This window comes from Psammomys obesus, unplaced genomic scaffold (genome assembly GCF_907164565.1).
Source record: "Psammomys obesus unplaced genomic scaffold, mPsaObe1.curated_primary_1811, whole genome shotgun sequence".
NCBI classification, from domain to species: domain Eukaryota; kingdom Metazoa; phylum Chordata; class Mammalia; order Rodentia; family Muridae; genus Psammomys; species Psammomys obesus.
Window position 1 is genome coordinate 12,173,800 of NW_026596064.1, and position 23,527 is coordinate 12,197,326.

General features: G+C 42.3%; 1 protein-coding gene across 2 annotated transcripts in view; it reads right to left on the reverse strand.

The window, feature by feature from the left end:
• Nucleotides 1–16,033, reverse strand: part of Rubcn (rubicon autophagy regulator) — a 54,151-nt gene extending 38,118 nt beyond the window's left edge. For both annotated transcript variants that reach the window (XM_055625030.1, XM_055625029.1), the window contains exons 1-2: nt 15,784–16,033; nt 3,610–3,763 (exon numbers count right to left, since the gene is read on the reverse strand). In XM_055625030.1, coding sequence (XP_055481005.1) covers nt 3,610–3,763; nt 15,784–15,851 — 222 coding nt within the window. In that variant the 5' untranslated portion in view covers nt 15,852–16,033. The remainder of the gene's footprint in view (nt 1–3,609; nt 3,764–15,783) is intronic.
• Between the last annotated feature and the right edge of the window lie 7,494 nt (nt 16,034–23,527).

Sequence of the window (23,527 nt, forward strand, 5' to 3'; positions counted from 1 at the left end):
CACACACACACACACACACACACACACACACACACACACACACACACCGCTGCCACCATGGCTCAGAGAACACTGAGGAAGAAGAGGGAGAAGGAACCTAAGCACCAGAGGATGGAGAGGAGTGTTGTGAAATGCTGTCTTCTGCATGGGACAGCTGCCCTCATGAACTCGCGGCAGCTACAGTTACCTGCAGAGGTCAGGGCAACAAGAGCAGTCCCAGCAGGACACTAATTGCACTCAGAGGGTTATAAAAACTAACTAGTGAAAGGATGGAGAGGCATGAAGGAGGGGTTGTCAGGGAGTGTTCAGGTAGAGGGGAAGATGAGAGTGGCAAGTGGCTGGCAGACATCACCAAGATGTACTGTATACCTGTGAAAACTGTCAGCGAGTAAATAAAAAGAAAATAGGCTAAAAAGAAAGCTAAAAATTTTAAATTACAAAACAACCACAAAAAAATAGAAAGGCAGGAGATGCTGTCAAATGGCTCGTTCTACCTCCCCACATCTAAATTGTTTTTAAAAAATATGATTTTGGGGGGCCATAGAACTAAGTTCCTTATGCTTGCAGAGAAAAGACTGCCTTAACTATCATCCAGCCGCCTTGAGTTTTAGTTTGTAAATGGACAACACTAAATATCAGTAACTCACAATTTTATCTAGAACCGAGAGGCTTTACTTAGAACACTGCACACAGAGTATCTGTCAAAGTAAAAGCAATTTTTATTGGATTCTACATATTTTCAAAACTCAGAACTTATTAGAGAGTCTGAAGGAAAGTTAACTCAACACTGCTAATGTTTATACTGAAAAAGATTTAACCAAAACTGTCATTCAGGACTAAGAGATGGTACAATGTTAAGGGCACTGGCTATTCTTCCAGAGGACCCTGGTTTGCCTCTAGCAACTATATGATGGCTCACAACTGTCTGTGAGAGGACATGAAGGTAGGAGGGGATGTGTTGTCGGGGGTATGCAGGTAGAGTGGGAAATGAGAGTGGCAAGTTGATGATGGATATAATCAAGATACACTGTATACATAAAAACTGCCAGAGACTCTACCCTGTACTGTATCAAAGCCAATGCTGAGAATTATGGTCAACTTTTCACAGAGTGCAGGGAATCTTATGAAAGAAGTAGGAAATAGTAAGACCTGGAGAGGACAGGAGCTCCACAAGGAGAGCAACAGAACCAAAAAAATCTGGGCACAGGGATTTTTTCTGAGACTGATACTCCAACCAAGGACCACTCATGGAGATAACCTAGAACCCCTGCACAGATGTAGCCCATGGCAGTTCAGTGTCCAAGTGGGTACCACAGTAATGGAACAGGGACTATCTCTGACATGAACTGATTGGCCTGCTCTTTGATTACCTCCCCCTGCGGGGGGAACAGCCTTACCAGACCACAGAGGAAGACAATGCAGCCACTCCTGATGAGACCTGATAGGCTAGGGTCAGAGGAAAGGGAAGGAGGACCTTCCCTATCAGTGGACTTGGGGAGGGGCATTTGTGGGGTTAGGGGAGGGAGGGAGGGATTGGGATGGGAGGAGGGAGAGAGCTACAGGGGGGATACAAAGTGAATAAAGTGTAATTAATAAAAAAAACAACTGCCAAAGAATAAATAAAAATATATGCTAAAAAGACTGAAACAAAGATTTTAAGTTACAAAAACAACAACAAAGAAAAAAGAAATTACAAAGACAAGAACTGCTGCCTTCTCCTAGAACATACCATGTGTACACTGCACATAGATGATGCACAGACATACGTGCAGGCAAAATCCCCATACACACAAAAATGCAAATAAATCTTTAAAAAACTATAGCTCATAAACATCAACCAATTGTCTACAAAGTAATGCTCAAAATTTTCAAATTATTTCTCAAGTGTGTCTTGGGATACTTCCAAAGAGAAAATCCAAATGACTCAATCACGTCCAATACTCATGCTTTCTTCCTATGTTTCTCTAGTCCCTTCTATTCCTGTGAAGAGTCTTCAAATTATTTCAAATTATCTCCCTAGTCACGCAAAGACAGAATACAATTCTTTCACCCTGTTACTAAATTAAAATAACAACAGAAGTCTAAAATTAAGGAAATACAAAGAGTCAGAGGAAGAAAGGACAGTTTTAGATCAGACAGGAAACTTTAGCTCCAATTACAGCAAACTCATCAAGCCTGAGTAATTATCTCTGCAGCCCACACTGGTCTCTGGGCCAATGCCTTCCAAGCACAGTTTAATTGATGACATGGAGTTTTAGCTCCTGGCTCAGTAGAACCATTTCCCAGATGAAAAGAGACTGAATACGATTAGCATTGGCTCAGTCTTCCTTTATTTCATATGTTTTATTTTGAAGAGGAGTCTTGGGGGCGAAAGCATGGTTTTCTGTCACAGATTAACTGAATGAGTGAGTGTTTGCAGCACTGGAGCTTGAACCCAGGGTCTTGTATGTATAGCAACTGCTTTACCACCACTGAGCTCTAGCCTAGATCAAAAGCATGGTGTTTTATTAAACAACACTAAAATTAAAGGAAGGAAACTTCCTGACCATGGTTAATAAAAAAATGGTCTTCTGAGGGCTGGAGAGATGGTTCGGTTGTTAACAGTTCTGGCTGCTCTTCCAAAGGACCTGGGTTTAATCCCTGCACCCAGTTATAAGCATCTGTAACTATAGTCCCAGGGGATCTGATGCCCTCCTCTGGTCTCTAAGGGCACCAGGCATGCAGGCAGCATACAGATATACATTCAGGCAAATCACTCACAAACATAATAAATAAATAAAAATTTAAAGAAATTTAAATTTAAATTTTTAGTCACTCTAACTGAAAAAAAAAAAATCTGGGCACGGTGACACACACCTTTAATTTCAGCACTTGGGAGGCAGAGGCAGGTGGATCTCTGTGAGGCCAGCCTGGACTACAGAGTGAGTTCCAGGACAGCCAAGGCTACACACAGAAACCCTATCTTGAAACAAACAAACAGAAACATAAAAAAAAAAAAAAAAAAAAAAGGAGGAGGGAAAAAACTGTTTAGAGCGTCTTAGAGAAGTACAGCATAGCAGACAACTTGTTTGAGCCTAATGAAACTCACTTGAGCATTCCGACCTCAAGAGCTGAAAGATAGTAAACCTATAAGGAGCCAGCAAATTCAACTTTGTTACAGAACCAACAGGAAACAAAGTGATCTAACCTCTTGCTGATGTGCTGCCCCACCCAGCAGCTTATTCATCCTCTGACATCTATGGTGTATCAGGCACTAAGTGAGATGTTCTGGACACAACAGAGGGAGGGAGAGAGGGAAGAAAAGCAGATGCATGCACACTCACACAAACCAGCGGCCTTCATCTTTTCTCTGCCAACCATCTTTTTTTTAAATTTATTTACCTTTATTTTATGTGCATCAGTGTTTTGCATGTGTGTATGTCTATCTGAGAGCATCAGTTGCAGACAGCCATGAACTGCCATGTAGGTGCTAGGACCCGAACCTGGGTCCTCTGGAATTAAGTACCTCCAACCACTGAGCCAGCTCTCCAGCCCTTCTGCCAACCATCTTAATGCAACGGTTTTCCAAGTGATTCAGCCCACTAGATGGAGGGAATGAGTTCTACATACCTGGTCATGGATGAGCCCATGATACAGAATGTTCTGCATGTCTCTGCAAAGCCGCTCCAGGCCACCATACTTGGACCAGACATTGGGGCAGTTGGCTGACACCAAACCTTCCACAGTAGTCTTCAAATTACCCAGCAACTGCCAATGTTCTCTCCTGAAATCATACCAATGGTTAGTTAAGTTTGTAATACCTGATCATACATGCCAAAAATAAAGAATAAAAAAGTCTCCTGCTTACATCCTGACATTCTCTCCCTAATTAATTTTTTACTTCCATAAAAGGCTCCACTCTTGAGAGCATTAGTTATCAAGACTCAAACCCTCACATTTACATGGCATATTATGGCACCCCATTATTCATTTCTGAGCCCGGCAGTGGTGGCACGCACCTTTAATTCCAGCACTCCAGAGCCCAAGGCAGGTGGATCTCCAAGTTCGAGGCCAGCCTGGACTACATAGTGAGTTTTAGGACAGCCAGGGCTACACAGAGAAACCCTGTGTCAAAAAAGGAACAAAACTAAAGACTGATTTCTGGATAATGCTAATGCATAGGCAAATGATGAGAATACCCACTCACAATCAGATTTTTTTTTTTTTTTTTTGAGACAGGGTCTCTTTTTGTAGCCTTCGCTATCTTAGACTCTTGCTTTGCAGACCAGAATGGCCTCAAACTCACACAGATCTGCCTGGCATATGCTAACACGCCTGACCAGAAATTAAAAAAATATATATTTTCATGAACATGAATGTTTTGCCTACATATGTGTCTGTGACCATGTCCATGCCTGGTGATGGTGGAGGCAAGAAGAGGGCATTGGACCCCTTAAGACTGGAATTACAGATGGTTGTGAGCTGCCGTATAGGTGCTGGGAACTTGAACCTACGTGCCCCTGAGGAGTAGAAAGTTCTCTTTACCACTGATCCATCTCTCCAGTTCGAAATACAAAATATTTTATGCTAGAAACCCAACGTAACCCAATGCTGCTTTTTATTCACTATGTTCCCAAGCACTAAGCAGAGTACAGTAAAGGACAGAAGGCACTTCAAACATATACACACAAATATTGTACATAAAAACACAAACTGCTTGTAAGTTCTTATGAGACAGTCTCATGTATCCTAGGCTGCCCTCACTATCCTCACTGTGTAGCTGAGGATAACTTCGAGTGTGTGATCCTCCTGCTACTCCCTCCCAAGTGCTGAGATTCTAGGTGCTGTGCTACCACGCAGGGCTAGGGCTCAAACCCTGGGCTTTCTTGGGCTACACAAGCACTCCAGCTACTGAGCTACAGCCCTAGGCGACCCAGGATCTCCCCCCCCCCACCCCCGCCTCCGTGATCCTTAAGTGAACATTAAAACAGAAAGGCTTTAAGTTTGCATCGAAGTCCCTTTGAGACATATCCCCAAACCAGACAGCTGTCACCTTGTTCTCCTAGACTATTCGATATACTTCAAAAGTCAGAAAAATGATGCCCTTGATCATCTTGGTTCCTCTTAATCCCTAGCATTTTCTCACCACAGCTTTTAACTGGCAAAAATCAAAACCAAGTACAACTGAATGCAGGATCTGGGTGTACTGAGCAAACTGGACAAGAAGGCATAAGGAGATGATGACACGCTACGCTTGGCCTCCTGGGCCCCCAACTATTCCACTGTACACATTATCTTCTTTCCCATTACTAGACTGTTGCTCTTTCCTCCTTTCATGGTGGCCATAGGACACAGTAAAGGTTTCTTCAGAAAACTTTATCAAAACTATTTTATATCATATAAACACCAGCCAAAGAAGGACTCTTCATTATCGTCCCTTCCATCAATACAAAAGTAAGCTGTTGTGCATTTGCTGAGAAGTTTTAGAAAAGTGGGTGAGTAAAGGCAGACAAGTAAAATCCCCATATAAAATAAGTGACAGGTATAGGGTAGGAACATCATCCATAAAGGGAAGGCCAAGAAGCCTGGGCTTTTGCTTTGAAGATGAAGTTCAAATTCTTGTGAACAAGAATTTGTTTGAACTGGGAGACATTCAGGTTTTCTTTTCCTTATTAAACATCTAAGTTATCAGCTGGGCAATGATAATATGGGTATGCGTTCACACCCATATTCCCAGCACTCAGGGGCTTCAACATAAACTCAAGGATGTGGTCCATAGGCAGCTCAGTCTCAATGTGCATTCCCTAATAAGGGAAATAGGAGCTGTCTCTGACATGGACTTAGAGTTGGCTCTTTGATCACCTCCCCCTGGGGCGGGGGCAGCCTTACCAGGCCACAGAGGAAGACAATGCAGCCAGTCCTGATGAGACCTAACAGGCTAGGGTCAGAGAGCAGGGGAGGAGGATCTCCCCTATCAGTGGACTAGAGGAGGGACATAGGGATAGAAGAAGGAGGGAGGGTGGGACTGGGAGGAGATGAGGGAGGGGGCTACACCTGGGGTACAAAGTAAATAAATTGTTAATAAACAATAAATGGAAAACAAAAAAAACCCCAAAAACCTCAAGGACAGCCTGTACTAAAAAGAGAGTTCCAGCCCAGCCTGAGCAACAGAGTGACACTGTTTTAAAAACAAAAACAAGGGCTGCAGAGATGACCCAGCAGTTAAGAGCACCAGCTGCTTTTCTAGAGGCGCCTGGTTTAACTCCCAGTACCCACATGGCATCTTACAACTGTCTGTAAATCTAATTCCAGATGATCTGACAACCTCACAACAACCAACACACATAAAATAAAATTACAATAGAAATTATTTTAAAAGCAAAAACAAGCCAAGGGTGGTGGCACACCCCTGTAATCCCAGTACCCTATGGGGCAGAGGCAGGAGGATCTCTGTGAGTTTGAGGCCAGCCTGGTCTACCAAGTGAGTCCAGGACAGCTAAGGCTACACAGAGAAACCACATCTCAAAAAACAACAAACAAAAATTGAGTCACCAGACTTTTCTTGTATTTCTATACCATACAGGACTAAGATAATCACTTAAAATTCCAGTTATCTTTGTATTATGAGAAACTGCCATCCCAGAGGCCAACTGACTACCAATTGTTGCTCACTAGCTGCATCACCCAGGCTTCAGCAGAGCTAATCAACTTCGGATCTATTTTGGCTGACGTGGTTTTCACATTCCAACAAACTACAATCAAGCCTCGCAGGCTGGGGAGGCTCAGCAAGTGGCTACATACCCGTGCTCTGATTCACTCTGGGTCAATCCCACAGCAACTCCTTACAGAACTCCAAGGACTACATGGCACTCTCTGCTCCCAACATTCTACAAAGAACACTCGCGTTCTACAACATCTGAGCACTCAGCTCTACCAGCAGCTTCTTCTGGACAAAGCTAAAGAACCTTCCTGTCCCACAAGGAAGTGTCCCTGGGATGCCAAAGCCATAAAGAAAAAAGGCTCTTCTTACGGTATTCCGAGCACTCTATACTTAGCAGGTGCCCATTTGGAAGAATGAGCCTCTAAAATTTGTATTTACATAGTTTAGCATGCCTTTTAGTATTCTCTATCTTAATGATATAAATGATTGTAGAAAGTTGAGATACCAAATTAGTGGGATTACATTAACCCATTCATGCCAGAATCTTAGATTTAAGTAAAGAGACCACCATGAAGAATCAAGTACCTTTTCCCATGAGTGCCTGTGTGCATTCATGTGTCCATGTGTGTTTGTGTGTGTGTGTGTGGTGGGGGTATTTGTACAGGAACTCTCAGAGGCCAGCAAACAAGCTCAGAGTATAATCCTGAAATGCAGTCTCTCTCTTTTGAGATGGATCGGTTATCTGGACCTGCTGCCTAGCAAGCCCCAGAGATCCTTATCCTCCCCCCAGCCACAAGCCCCACTGTCTGGACTAGGATTACAAGTGTGCTCCACGTGCTTAGCATGTTTGCTTGGGTGCTAGGTACTGAACTCAGGCCCTTCAGCTTACTAGGCAAGCAGTTCTCTGACTGAGCTATCTCCCTAACCCCTCCACTATTTTAAAAACATGTTTAACAGGCAAGATGAATTTCTCCTAGCCTGTCTGAAAGTAATTGTTTGGATGGCATCATATCATCTTCACATGTAACCTTTACCTGAACAAAGTCAAAGCCTTTGAAATGTATTTGGCTGTCAGAAGTTCTTGGTAGTCACCTTTGCAAGCATACAGAACATTTTCTCTTGCTTACCTTAAATTAAAAATACATCTTTGGGGCTGGAGAGATGACTCAGTAGTTAAGGCTGTGTCCTGGTTTTGCCCAGGACCTGAGTTTGGCTCCTAATACCCACGAGAGGTGGCTAACAACCACCTGTAACTCCAGCTGCAGGGGATCCGCAGCCTCTGGCCTGCACAGGCACTCACATGCATGTACACACACCCATACAGAGACACACAGACAGAAGACACTTCTAGATAAGAGAAATTCTTTTTAAAGTACACCTTAAGTGTCTCATTCTAAGCCAATGAAGAACAAGGCCATTCAGTCTCAGAACTCTTAAAGCTGGCACAGACGGAAACAAGAGTCATAACCCATCTCTGCCCAAACCTTTTCACCTACTCACAGAAAGCCAGTCTCAGGATGCAATCCTCTACTTTCCTGTGGGAGGGTTTTAACCACAATTCTCCTTTAAAGAGAAATAGAAACTACCTAAGTGACTCAACTATTTGGGGCAAAAAATGTTTTTCTAAATACTGATTGTCTTCGGCTTGCCTAATTATAGTAAGAAGTGGCACTTAGAGTGAGACAGTGGAGCTGGATAGGTGGCTCAGGGGGTGGGAGCATGGGCTGTTCTTCCAGGGGACCCAGGTTTGATTCCCGGCACCCACTCGGCAGTTTACACCTGGCTGTTAACTCCAGTTCCAGGGGCTCTGACACTCCTCTGGCCTCCACATGGACTAGGCACGCAAGTAGGGCATAGACACACAAAGAAGAAACGCCATACACACACAAATGAATTTAAATTAAAAAAGATAAACCAAAGAAGTTATAGATGCTTTTTTAAAAGCAGTATACTGTATATGTGAAATGAAAATATAACCACGGAAAAGAAATTTAATGTATGAGATGATAAAAAGTGAGGATACTGCACCATTGTAAAATGACATTCACTGTAAAAAAATACAGCCAAGTTAACAATCCCGGATGTGTTCTGTGTGTGTGTGTACAGGTACACATGGAGGCCAGAGGACAACCTGAATGCCATCCTTAGAAACGCTCTTGTACATGTTTGCATAACTGGCCATGAGAGGTCAACCTCAGCTCTTATTCTTAGGAGTCACCATCTTGTTTTCTGAAACAGGTGTTCTCCCTGGGACCTGAGGCCTGGTGCTAAGGTTAGGCTGGCTGACCAGCAAGCCCCAGGGAACTGCTCGTCTCCATGTCCCAGAACTGGGATTACAAATACATGCTACCACACCTGGACTTGTTCGCTTGCTTACTTTCAACGTAGGTACTAGGCATAGAATTGGGGCTGTGTGCTTGCAGGGCAATCCCTTCATCTCCTGAATTACCTCCCTGAGCCCTCAAATGTTCTTTTTAGAGGTAAAAGGAAACTACTCTAGCATATCCCTTTCACAGTCTGACATTGATCTAGGATGGATATCAGTACCAAGATCACAGTTAGAGGTCAGGTTGTACCAAGTCGTCAAGTAATGATTTGATCCCTGAAGTGGAGGGTGGGACATGATATCAACATGACAGAACGCTAGAAAAGAATTAAAATTTTGAACAGAAATACTTTCCAAAGCTATGATAGCATTCTAGGGAAGTGGGGGAGAAGAACTGACCTCAATGTAAAAATACTAAAAAAATGTTAACAGTGATGTGATGTGAGACTACATAGGAGAAGGGTTGTTTTTTCTTCTTCTCCTCCTCCTCCTTTTTTTGATTTTTCAAGACATGATTTTTCTGTGTATAGCCCCAGCTGTCCTAGAACTCTCTGTAGACTAGGCTGGCTTCAAACTCACAAAGATCCACCTACCTCTGGCTCCTGAGTGCTGGGATTAGGTGTGTGCTAGCACTGCTTGGCAATTTAGGCCTTTTCTGAGATTAGCAATTAATAAAGGATCCACAAGGCTAGTGTATAGTGTGCGCATACATACATGCAAGGAGACACTCATACACATAAAATAAAAATAAATTAAAACATTAAAAAGATGCAATAATTCAAACCAAGTTAGCAAACAAGAACTGGAAAGTACCATAAAGGACTTTTAAATACTGAAATGTCAAAAGGTTTCTCGTGCTGAAAGGCTAATTAGGCAAGCCCCTGGGACTTTCAAGGCCCCAAAATCATTCCCTAGAAAGAATTAGTTCCTCCTCTAGATACAGAGAGACACACAATAAAAGAGAGATAATTATTAATAACAGAGGTAGCAAGAGATTCTCATCCTTAATCTGAGTGTAATGTGTCTTTATATCTGGCTATATGATGTTTTTAATTGCATAGTATTTAACTTTTAGATACTGTGATTAAGTATTTATGCTGCTTCTTAAATACTATGCTTATGGGAAAACATAGCTGACTCTATTGTACAGTCTCTCAACCTTGAGGCACGCAGGAGAACCTAGTCAGTGGCCGGCCCTGTTCTCTTAAGTGTAGCATCTTCAGATCTAGGAAGAAATAAGCAGTGAAATAAGACAGCTTCTTAACTGATACCTATTCAACAAATGCCTCACCAGTCATACCAAACTTGAATAATCCTGGACTGATTGAATTTCAACAATGAGTTGATTTAACAAAAAGCAGAATTCCTTACACTAGGAACTATAAGCATGGGTGACAGACAACAGCCTCAGCATGGGGTCTGCATATTCTCCGTCAGTTGGTTTCAATCTTAATCCTGATGGTCCTGCTAGAATTCCTCAATCAATACAGCAAATTCTACTTAGTATATCCTATCCCAGGCACGTCAGCCGCACTCTGACTTCTGGGACGTTATTCACCAGATCTTTCCACTTAGAATATTTCTTCTTGTCACCTCATGCACGGATTCAGGCTTACCTCTACCTCAACTTCTTCCCAGAGACATTAAACAATGAGCTTTACTACGATTCCTTTGTTAGGATCCCCAGATACCATGCTATCAATAGACCATTCTTCCTCATAATACTTAAAAATCATTATTTTAATTACCACTTGTGGCTAGTACCAATCGTGCTGTCAAAGCAGGTTGTATGATCAATCAATCAAGTTGATGAAACATGTAACGGAAATTATTTTAAAAGAGAAGGGTGAGGCCGGGCAGTGCGGCACACACCTTTTGTCTCACCACCTGGGAGAAAGAGGCAGGCGTATCTCTGAGTTCAAGACCAGCCTGGTCTATAGTGGCAGTTCCAGAACAGCCAGGCTATACAGAAAAATCCTGTCTCCAAAAACCAAAATAAATAATTAAAGAGAAGGGCGGCAAAGATGAAAAGGGAAAAAAATCATCTAAGAACTGAAAACCTGTGTGAGGTAAAGGCACTGAAGTAGTGCTTGAGGTGTACATGGTACCTGCCGTCAGCTGACACGCCTCCCCTCCTGCCTTCTCACAAAAATACTTTTCCTAAAAGCTTCATGATGTATTTGCAGGCAGGGGAGTAGGGGCGGCAGTAGGAGCAGGAGGTGTCTGACACAAATAACTGAACTCCACAGTGCAGAATGCTCAAAAAAATCATGTGATTAGCTGCTTTACCCCCTGTCCTTACACACTGTCAATTCTTGGCATTTTCAAGGTGAAAGAAAAAGAATGGAGGAGGAAAAAATAATGGGAAATAAAAATGAATGGGGAGAAAGGGAAGGGTGTGATGGACAGATGGAGAGGAACAGGTTGGGAATGCCTTTCAAAGAGCATCATTGAAAGGATGACTAAGCTCTTCAGGTCAAGAGGGAGAGAGATATTGCAGGGAGTACAGAGAAGCAAGGATGAGAAGGTTGGGAAAAGTCTGAGTAACTGAATGCCATGAGTCTGTGACTATGTTTCAGAGGGACCAAAACACAAACTGAATACTTATGTAAGGAGTTTGGACTATGTTCTGTTTTCTTTTGTCTTTTAAAGTGCTGAATTCTGTATCTTACAATGTGATATTCTTTGTTATTATAAAATACTATTCCAATGCAAGTATAGAATGTACTGTGAGCATAACCCTTTTCCTCCCTCCCACTGTCCTCTCTGTTTCCCAGTTTCACTACGACTTTCATGTTATCAGTACACGGATCACCTTATGTATCTGTAAAGTATAGAAATGTAAGAGGCCATGGGATATTTAACCTTCTGAGACTGACTTTATGTGATTATCTTCAGTAGCAGTCATTTTCCTACAAACAATATCATTGGCCCTTTACTGTGGCTGAAGAAATTCCATTGTGTGTGTAACCACAATAGGGAACATCACTGACCATCCTTTGTTTCTGAAAAGTAAATAAGTAACAGTATGGAGACCTGGACTGGGAAACTACATTCAGAGAAGAAAATTAGTTATGCAGTTACTAGAATAATCCCCACTGTGAGACCATGTCTTCAGTGGCCATGTGCACCTGCCTGGAATTTATGACTTTTTTGAAAATAGAACTACTTTTCAGAGGGGAAATGCCTATCACTTAGTTTGGTCAATGAAGTTCTGCAAAGGTTTCACCCTACCCTAGGATCCATCACAACCCAGGCTCAATGGAGCTGCGAGCTCTACTTCCTGAGCATAAGAAAGTCAGTCAGCCTGGACTATCTTCGTTGGCTGGAGTTGCTGGACTGCATCCTTTCTGTTACTGTTGTTGAGATCGCCAGCCTTGGGGGTGCTAAGGGTTCCCTGTAGAAAATCTCATTGAGAAAAAAAAAAAAAAAGCCAACAAAGCAGGACCCAGCAGAGAGAGAGGCAAAGCCAACACCTGACTTTCCCACCAAAGTTTGGCTGTGCCTAAAAGCAATACTATGCCCTAGGTTTTTAAAAGAAATAGACATCATTGTATCTGGAATGGAATTAAAAAAGAATTCAAGGATGTATCAGGGAAGAACTCACAGAAACTAGTGCTTGCGTGGATAAGGGACCCAGGGAAAAGTATTATTGTGAGGTTCTGGCTTAGCTGACTAAAAGGAAAATGCCAGAAACCAGGGCTGAGGACATAGGAAAGGAAGGTGTTGGTCCACTGAGTGTTCAGAGTCACTAGAATGTGCCCTACTATTTGATTCTGACCCTGTGTGGGCCACTCCACCAGGAAAACTGAACAGTGGGAAGAGCTGACTTCCTGCCTCTCAAGTAGTCCTGCACAGCTCAATGAAGTGCAGGGCGACAGCGCAATGATAGAAGGAAGGACTACTGTTTAAGTGGTAGTTTCAGCAGACAACTCTCAAACAACTGGCATTTAAGGAAACGTTAGGGAAAGATAAATATTATTCTTAAGCCCAGTGGTATTTTGCTATCACACAGTTAACTACACGAAAAACAACAGGAGAACCTCTGATGTAAGTATACTTCTAGGGTGAAGTTAAGAGCTAGGTCAACATTCCAATTTCCCACATGCTCAACTTAGCTAGAGGAGCCATGAAAATAGAAGAAAGTAATACCACTGCAAATAATAACCCGTCGACAACTACCTAGCATATGGAAACCGGAGACGGGACAAGAGCAAACAACCCTTTGTACTTTAGTGCATACCAGGCATTCTGTGGGGAACCTGCGCTCATTATTTCATTTACTTCTCACGATCTTCAGGCAGGGAAGAACATTGCCACACAGGCAGGATTTAGTAAGAGGACCAAGTCATGGGGCTAGAGAGATGGCTCAGACAATAAGAGCACTGGCTGTTCTTCCAAAGGTCCTGAGTTCAATTCCCAGCAACCACATGATGGCTCATAACCAAAATAAGCTCTGGTGTGCAAGCACACATGCAGGCAGAATAGTGTTTAAATAATAAATAAATCTTTAAAAGATGACTGAGTCAAGTACACAAGCTAATGTTCAACTGTAGCTTTGAATATAGGAAATGAAAAGAGAAGTCTGAAATTTCATTGTGGGCTCAGCTCCGGCTTGGTTGACTGAGCAAGGAAATGCTATTAACTGAAACAAAAACAAGGTGCTTCTGGGTTTAAATTATGCACATTTCACTATCATGTGCCTTCACTGGAAACCTGTATATCCTTCATGCTTAAAAATTGCTACCATCCCATAAAGTTGACTTTCTGAATTGTGTATTGTGGTGACCATAAAAAGGTTATGTCTGCAGTGGCTCAGCCACAATGCCTCAATTCTCGCACATAAGGCATGTATTTACCAGTGTCTATCTGGAGCTAAGGAGGCCATCAGTACCATGAAGCTTCACTAAACACACATTCTGAACCAATCAGCCACCAACAGAGAGTAGCCTTACAACAAGAGTCTGAGTGGTGACTATGTGTGTGTGCTGTGTGTGCTGTGTGTGTTGGAGGGGCGGGGTCCTGCTGCTGGAGTTGTTTAGACTAAAGCACACTGGTTAAGAAGCAGGTATAAAAGAGTTAACTGACAAAGTTGTTGCCTTGCCCACCTAAATGACAGACACAGACAGTAAAACTTTAACACCATTGTGTACATTTGCCACTATTATCATATTGGGCAGCAGCAGAATATAGATATTAAAAGTAATTGGGTGTGGATCTCAGGTCTACCAGAGATTCACTGCATGACCAGGGCAAGTTACTTATTCTGTCTGTATCTCTGCTTCCTCCTGTGTGAAGTGATAATAGTTACAGGAGCTACTTCACACAACTGTTAGCATATTAAGTAAGTCAGCCTTCACAGTGCTGTCAAGACGGTGTCTGCATGTAAGAAATAAGCAATAGGTAACTAACCAACCAACCAACCAGCCAACCAGCCAACCAACCAGCCAGCCAGCCAGCCAGCCAGCCAACCAACCAACCAACCAACGCAGTTGTAGCTAAATGGGAAAGAAAAAACAAACTTAAAATATTCAACTCACATAAAACAGTACAGGAAAATCAAAATAACCCTAAAGCTTGCTTAGCAGCTACAAGGTACCTTTTACATAAAACACTTCACAGACATCTGGAGGAAGAATAAATAGCCAAATACACAAAAGCAGAAACTAAAATGTCAAAAAGGGAAGTAAAACATCTAGTTTCATTTAGTATACACCATTCATAGACCCCAGGCAAGAACTCCAAGTCTGACTAATTCAGTAGGCCGCAGGCTACTTTGTACTCAAGAAAGTACATCATACCAAGTACTTTTCAATTCTCACTTAAGAACACTTTGAGGTAAATTACTTTGCTTCTAGTCTTTGGACTTCATCTGCTCTGAAGATCATCATTGTAGTGAACCTATTTCTAAGTGTCAAGAAAGGCTCCCATACTCCATATTTCTGCTGTGTCTCTGCTTCAGTAACCTCTCAAGAGGTTAAGACTCTGCTTCTGTTGTTCTTGTGATGCTGGGGATGGAACACACATGCTCACACACACACTCAAATAAGTCAGTGTAATTGTCTAAATTAAAAAAAAAAAATAAAATCTTAAATCCCCCTATTTATAGAAGCTAAGACTTTCTGACAGAAGTTCCACATAAACTTGAGTTTGCTTAGTTTGCTTTGTGGGGAAGAAGCAAAGGGATTGAAGATGAAAAGGAAATGACAGGTCCTCTCTGGACAGCAGGATCTCACTGACAAAGGACAAGCACACAATTTCTGTCCCTTCAGCAAGCCTACACCCAGTGCTTTTCACACACAGGCCCTCTTCTCCTCCTCACCCACATTCATCCCTTCATAACTTTGCTGAGCCAATCATGACGTAAAACCTTAGCTCCCAGAAATTCTTATAGCACCCTGTTAATATTAGTCTGAGTTGCCGCCACAAGTTTTAAGGCAGGACACCAACCTTGTCCCTGCTCCTATGTATAGATCCTGGCCTATAAAATCTCATAACAGCAGCTCAATCCTTTCCCCCAGACTCTCAATATCCACCTCTCTTCCAGCAGTCTTGGATCTCAGCTTTGGTGTCTTCTATTCCTCAACCCTCAACGAATCACACCCATCCTTGCTCACCGCCCCTAAACTCGTCTCCTCCCTCGTCCTTCTACACACCCCGCCAGTCCCTCTTCTTGGAAATTCTTCCCAAACTAGTCACTCGCAGCAGTGGCTCTCAGGTCTGCCGCGCCCCATACTGCGTGTCATTCGAGCTCTGCCAAGTCTCCCTGTGCTCGCGCGCACCCAGCAGCCCCGACTGCCAGCCGCTCCCAGCCCACCTGCTCTCCTCGGGCTGGCGCTCCCCGCCGCCACCGCCAAGATCCATTCCCGCGCCCTCTGGACGCATCCGGGACTGTAAAGACCGTCTCCGGGCCGAAGACAGGCTCTCGGCCGCTTCGGCAGCCAGGGCACCCGGGGCACCCTCCGGACAGGAGAGGCACCACGCCTGGTGGGCTCAGAACCATGCACTACACCCTGGCAGCGACAGCACCAAGGAGTGCTGCCTCAGCTGCGGTTCTACCCTCGCCACCCCCACTTCCGGCTCCAAGAACTACAATTCCCAACAAGCCCTTCGAAGATGGGTCTCTCCCGGCATGCACTGCCTTACCCAATCCCAGGCTGAGCTAACCAGGGCACACAGTCTCCAGCCACGTGCTGGGCGAGTTTGCCTAGGCAGGAAACCTAGATTGAAAGGTCCCGCTAGCGACAGTCAGGAAAGCAAGAGTACACATTCCTGTCACATTTTAGTCAGGAAATAGGGCTCTAGTCAATAAAGCTGATCTAATCCGAATTCGATTAGATTCGCTTCAGTCCGTCCTGATTTAACACCTTTTGGTGTTAAGAGATTTCAAGTAACCAAGAGATCACAAACTGAACTTCAAAAAAATAGTAGAAAGGCAAGGCTCGCGCAGGAGTGATGTCAGGGTACAGGTTTTTTTTTTTTGTTGTTTTGTTTTTTTTGTTTTTGTTTTTTAATATTCTTGTATGTATATGCGAATGCCTGAGTGTATGTGTGTGTGTCACGACGTGCCTGCCCGAGAAGTCACCTGGAACCGGGTCCTCTGCAAGAACATGTAGTTGTCAATCGTTTAGCCAGTTCTCCACCCCGTTTTTGGTTTTGAAGCACAGACTGACCTCGAATTCAGGATCCTCAACCTCCAGAGTGCTGAGATTATAAGCATACACCAGCAAAGTCAGGCACAGCAGTTTCCAGGATAGTTAAGAATTAACAAGTCGGGGGTTCAAGAGAGAATCACAGGAAACAGACTGACGGGAAGAGAGGAGGAAGAAGGATGCGATGATGTGTTAGCGTGAGCGGAAAGACAGGACTCCAATAATGTAGAAAGGCCCAGATGAAGAATAAAAGCAAGTACCATGGGATTATGGATGGAAGGTAGACCAGATGAGGAGGATTAAGGTGGATGGCATTGGATGGGGCTGGGAGATGAATAGTGAGGATACTGAGTCAGTGTAAGAAAAATATCTGCCTGACCCAAGGTAAATAAGGCAACTATATATATATTTTTAAAAAAATTAACAAGTGGGTAAAAGGAGAGGTGAGGAAAATGGACAAAACAGCTCTGACAGATATTAAGAAAATAGCGGTCTTGGAAACTACTGCTTCTTAGTAATCAAAACTGATGATCTAGTAAGCAAAGCTGCCTGCTACAAAGCCTACCAGAGTTCAAACCCTAGATACCTATGGTGGAAGTAGAGCACCAACTCCTGAAAGTTATTCTCTATCCTCCCCATGAATGTGTGTACACACACACAAACACACACACACACACACACACGGAGAGAGAAAGAATAAAATGTAATATAAAAGAAGTTTTAAAGCAAAGAAGGGAGTGAGATGAAATGATGGGCATTCTCATGCAAGCAGACCAGGTTATGAAATGAGTTGGAATCTTAGCCATAAAAATGGTGAGGTTTATCAAGGATGTGCAAATGAGGAGATACAGCAAATCTGCTAACAGAGCCAAGTTTCCGCGTGGAAGAGGGATAGGGTGGACAGAACATTATAAGTAAGAGAAAAGTAGAGATTAGAAATCCCAAGAAGTCAGTGAGTGATGGAAAAGAGTGAAATGAGTCACTTGCAAGAAACAGAAGAGGATGGCAGAAATTCTGAGCTTTTTCCCAAGAAGGGAGTCTTGTCTTAGGGTAATTGAGTGTTGTCAAGTGACCACTGGGACCTTGGGTTGCTAGCTACTATAGTTTTGGCTTTCTTTTTCCAAACAGGCTAGAATCTGCCCTTTACAATATAATTGACTACATTTCTAAATGTTGGCAGACTATCGTTCAGACCAAGGAAAGAAAGCTTGTCTCTAGGCTGAGGGTGGCCCATTTGGTTGTTAATTTGCAAGCCCAGGTCTAAGCTAGAGCAGAGGCTGGAAGAACAGGGAGGTTAAGATTCCAACAATATGAAGGCAAGAGAATCAGTATTATTTTGTGAAGGACTGGATATGGCAAGGGTCGAGGAAGAGAGCAAGGATAACTCCATTAAAACTAACGACTGTTAAAAATAATGTGGCTTCTAAGGATCTTCAGTTTGGGCTGGGAATGTAGCTCCGTTGGTAGCCCTAGATTCAATCTCCAGCACCACATAAAAGGGACATACTGGTATGTAACTGTAACCTCCACACTAGAGGCTGAGGATCAGAAACTCAAGTTCATCCTCGACTACATACAGAGTTCAAGGCTGGCCTAGACAATGTTTGAAACCCTGTGTCAAAAAACAACACACACACTCACACACACACACACACACACACACACACACACACACACAGCAGTTTCATTGAAGAAAAGACAAAGTCCAAGCCAGGTGTGGTATCAGATGCCTATATAAGTCCATCAGACAAGAGGCTGAAGCAGAATTGTGAGCTGAGCTACACAGTTAGACCTTGTCTCAAAAAAGAAAAGAAAAAGCTTGATAAAACATCTGAAATTAAACATTGAAAAGATGAAGGTGGGTGGTGATGGCATATGCCTTTAATTCCAAACACTCAGGAGGCAGAGGCAGGTGGATCTCTGAATTTGAGGCCAGCCTGGTCTACACAGTGAGCTCCGGGACAGCCAGGGCTACACAGAGAAACCCTACCACAGGAAAAAAAAAAAAGAAAGAAAAAGAAAAAAAGAAAAGGAAAGAAAAAAAAGGAAGAGAGAGAGAGAGAGAGAGAGAGAGAGAGAGAAAGGGTTAAATACATTTATCTAAGAAATGCAATATTCAGAGCTGGAGAGAAGGTTCAGAGGTTAAGAATACATACTTCTCTTTCCAAGAAGCTGAATTTGGTTCCCAACACCATGTCAGATGACTCTCAACTACCTGTAACTTACCTCCAAGACATCTAACACCCTCTTTTGGCATCTTCAGGCACTACATTCATGCACAGGCGCGCGCATGCACACACACACACACACACACACACACACACACACACACAAATAGACATAGTAAAAATTAATTAATTTTATTGAGCATCAAAAAAGAAAAAAATGAAAATCCATCTACCATGTTAATACAATTTTAAAATAACCATTTGCTTATCTCACTTGATACAGCAAAAGTATTACATAGAGTTCAACATTCACAATTAAAGCTCAACAAACCAGGAGCAGATGGGAACTTCGTCATCTTAATAAGGAACATGTCTTTAAAATGAGATGCTTAATAAAAAGCATCTAAAACAAATATCTGCCTTACTTAGGGGTTAAATGTTGAGGACAGTAAGATGACTCAGCTATTTGCTCACCTTATTTAGGTGGTCCACAAACCCCACAAGGTAAAAAAATCCAACTCCTGAAAGTCTCCCTCTCACCTCCACACATACACATTAAAATATATAGAAATATTAAGAAGAAGAAAATAAAACAAAAAAGAAAGAAAAGTCCCCCAAATCAGAATGTTTTCCCTCTGGGGTTGAGAACAAGGTAAAGATGTTCAGTTGCACCACTAATTAAAGCATAGTACTAGAGTCACTGCACAGCAAGTAAAAGACATAGAGATTCGAAACAGTTATACTAAGTGAAACCATCCAGCTTTTTAAAAATACTGTATGAGCCCATTCATAGAAAAAGCTAAAAAAAAAAAAAAAAAAAAACCCCAAAACCTGAAAACTTATCAACAGCAGAAGAAACCAAATTAGTGGCCCCCTACACGATAGGTAAGGGGAAGAGACACATTTATAAGTGGTTGATATATTTATTATTTGGGTTATGGTGGCATTTCCACAGGTATCTGCTCTGTGAATCTACATACGCTGTATACTTTAAATGAATGTCTTTTATTGGCTATCAATTATATACAAATAAAAGGGGAAAAGGAAATCTAAAAAGTACATTAAACAAAATATAGTGAAGGGGTTAAGTGTGAGAAAGTTGTGAGCAATGTGTCTGAGCTACATAGCAAGACTCTGTCTCAAAAAAAAAAATCCAAGTTCAATGGCAAAGCAATAGCAATTCAAGCATGAAGACCTGAGATGACCTGAGTTCTAGCCTCAGAACTAAGCTAAAAAGCCAGGCGTGGCGGCACACTGGAGGCAGATGGATTCCCGGGGCGTCTGTCCAGCCAGCCTAACATAATTGGTGAATCCAGGGTCCCAGGTAAGAGCCTGTGTCTCAAGCAGGAAGAGGGAGTGTTGTTCTCAAATTAGTAACAATAAAAGTATGCCGGGCAGTTTGTGAGGAAGCGCACCAGAGGTTCATCTCTGGCATCTACACACACGCGCACCTGCCTGCGTACATGAACACTATATGCCTACACATACATACGCACACTGTATAGAAAGCCTCTAGGTGCTCAGGAAATACTATTTGCTCTTTAAGCTGAGCAAAGAGGTACATTATCCTCTGAGCCTAATACAAGGTCTGGCATTCAAATTCTACCCATATATACACACACACACATCCACACACACCACTAAATACCCCCACACGTATAATATATCATCTTAAATACTACATCACATACAAATAGTAAAAATTGCTGTTTATCTGAAACATGTGACATATCATGTCTTATCTGAAACTCACATTGATTGTCCCTCTATTTTCTCTGGCCATACACATGTTATCTTATCTATATGGAATGAAATCAGGCCTCTACAAGGGTGGCTGCTTGACTTCTAGTCCTTTTGACTTAGATGAGGATTCTGAACTGCTCCATTTCAGGCAAAGACACGTACGCCACGCACTCCAGCACAGTGCCTCATTCACACAGGGGCTCAGAAAGTAGCTTTTGCTCTGCAAGCTGTCTGTGTCCACAGTGTTTACTGTTTCTCCTCTGCGCCTATTACAACACCTGGGGCACAGTGACCATATAATTAACTGAGTAACTGATGCTCACACCTTTTAACTCCAGCCTTTGTACCTAGCTGGGCAACAGTTCCAGTTGTGAGTGGCGCCCGTGTATGCACAAGTATAACAGGGAAGGCACAGAGGCGGGAGCAATAAGGCAGCTGAAGGAGATGAATGGCCAACCTCAGCTCATAGAGTACTGCTCACGTGGAATGTGAGCCTTCTACCTCAATTACCTCCACCTAGAAACTTCCTAATAGACATGTCTGAAGGGTGTGTCTCCCAGTTGATTCTAGAGCCTGTCAAATCAAAAATTAGTATTAACTATCACATAGCCATAATGACATAAGCCATTATTTATACTTAATATTGTATTCATGACTTTTAATTATTTTATTTCAATATGAACCCTCAAGATAATGCAAAATTCAGAATGCTAAGCTTGACTATACTCCTGGAAATACAACTTATTAGTATGATATGAGGGAAGTATAATTGAGAATCAGAGAATTTAACTATTTACCTCAAGTGACAGGGCTTATGGGAATCAAACTGTAACTCCAAAGACAGTTTATAGACAGTCTGACTACACCACCTAATTGACTTTGATTATTTCTAAGTCCAGTCTCTACGGTAATGTTGGTGCAGGTAGAACACATCTTTGATCACAACTTCAATTGAAATACAAGTACAAAGTCAAATTTCTTCACAAAAATACTAGCAAGTACTAATGTCTGTGTGGAGCATGTAGAAATACTAGTGCCCTCACATGTAGTTGCTGGGAATAAAATGTAGGTGTTCTGAAACAGAATCTGCCAGTTCCTGAAAAAGTTAAAGAGCTGTCCTATGAGCCAGCAAGCTATATCTAGTATATTCCTAAGAGGTGAGAACTTATGTCCACACAAAACTCATATATGAATGTTCATATCATACTATTTATAATAACCAAAAAGTGAAAACAGTCCAACTCTTCTGCAACTGACAAATGGGTAAAGAAAATGTGGTACATCTATGCAATGAAATACTATTCAAGCATTAAAAGGAGTGAGGATTGGACTTACTGCTAAAAAATGAGTAAACCTAGAAAGCCTGGAAAGAGGCTGGACACAAAAGACCATATATTGTATGACTCTGTTTACATGAAAGGTCCAGAATGAGCAAATCTCTAGAGATAGAAAGATTTATGATTAATTGCTATTTTTGTTGTGTTTTGTGTGTGACCTATCTAGTGACATAATATTACCACAATACTTTGTTCTCCTATCCTTTGAAGTCTGGGAGAGTCTCTGAATCTCTGAGACCTTAGCCCTTGGGAAAACTTGACATTCCAAACTAAACAAGAAGGAATACTTGATGGGGGACCGGTGAACATTCTAAAACTAAAAGATTTGGAATCAGGCATCTGTCTTGAGAGAAGACTGGGAGAAAATGCAGTATTTACTATATTGGTATAGAAAAGGTTTTAATACAATGGACATTTGTTATCTGTTCTATAAACACTTAAAATTTAAAAAATCCAAAATCTAAGCATACCCATTTTTTTATATCAAATGCATGCTTCCAAAATCTAAATGCCTTTGTTTTTTTTAACATAAGATTAGAAACAAGATGGGCCAATAATATGGTTCAGTGGGTAAGGGTGCCTGACAAGAGTTTGATCCCATTCAGGTCCAGTGGTGCACTCCTGTAATCCCAGCACTCAGAGAGGCAGAGGAAGGCGGATCTCTGTAAGGTCAAGGCCAGCCTGGTCTACAAAGTGAGTCCAGGACAGACAAAGCTACACACAGAGAAACCCTGTCTCGAGAATAGACTCCCACAGTTGTCCTCTGATTCCACACTGTCCATGTTACCTGTGCAGGTTACATGTGCTCACACAGAGACATATAATAAATAATATAAAGTTAAGTAAATAAACAGATAAATGTAGACTGTCCAGGATGAGTATAGTAGCACTCATTTGGCACTACAAAGGCAGAGGCAGGCAGATCTTTGTGAATAAAAGACCAGCCTGATTACTTAGGGAGCTCCAGGACAGTCAGGGCTGCATATAGGACCCTGCTGTTAAAAAAAAAAAAAATAAATAATCTACAATTCTTCTTTGTAGTTTACTCCTACACATGAGTAGAGAAGTTGGAACTAATGACACTGGTCTACTGCAGGCAGAAATGTCTTGTGCTTAAAAGGATCTCAGAACTGTAAAGAATCTTCTCCCTCTTCCTCCAAGACGGGGTTTCTTTGTGTAACCCCGGCTGTTTTGGAATTCATTCTGTAGACCAGGCTAGCCTGAAACTCAGAGATCTGTCTGTCTCTGCCTCCCAAGTGCTGGGATTCAAGGCATGAACTACCACCACCCAACTCAGAGTTGTGAAGAATCTTAGCAGAACTTAGAATGTACTCTTTGTTTTGAAGATGACTAAGGCTTATAGAATTTTATAAGGTAATATATCAAATGACTGAAGAAAACGGCAATAGACTTAATAAACCCAGGAACTTTAGTAACTTTTTTGTTTGGTTGGTTGGTTGGTTTTGGTTTTGTTGTTTTGAGACACAGTCTCATTATGTAGCCCTGGCTGGCCTGGAATTCTGAGAGATCCACCTGCCTCTGCTTCCTGAATGCTAAGATCACAGGCGTACTCCACTATGCCTGGCCACAAACACACATTCTTCTTTACAATCTAGCTTTCCCAGTTGCCAGCAGTTCAAAGGAGGTGGGAGTTGGAGAGT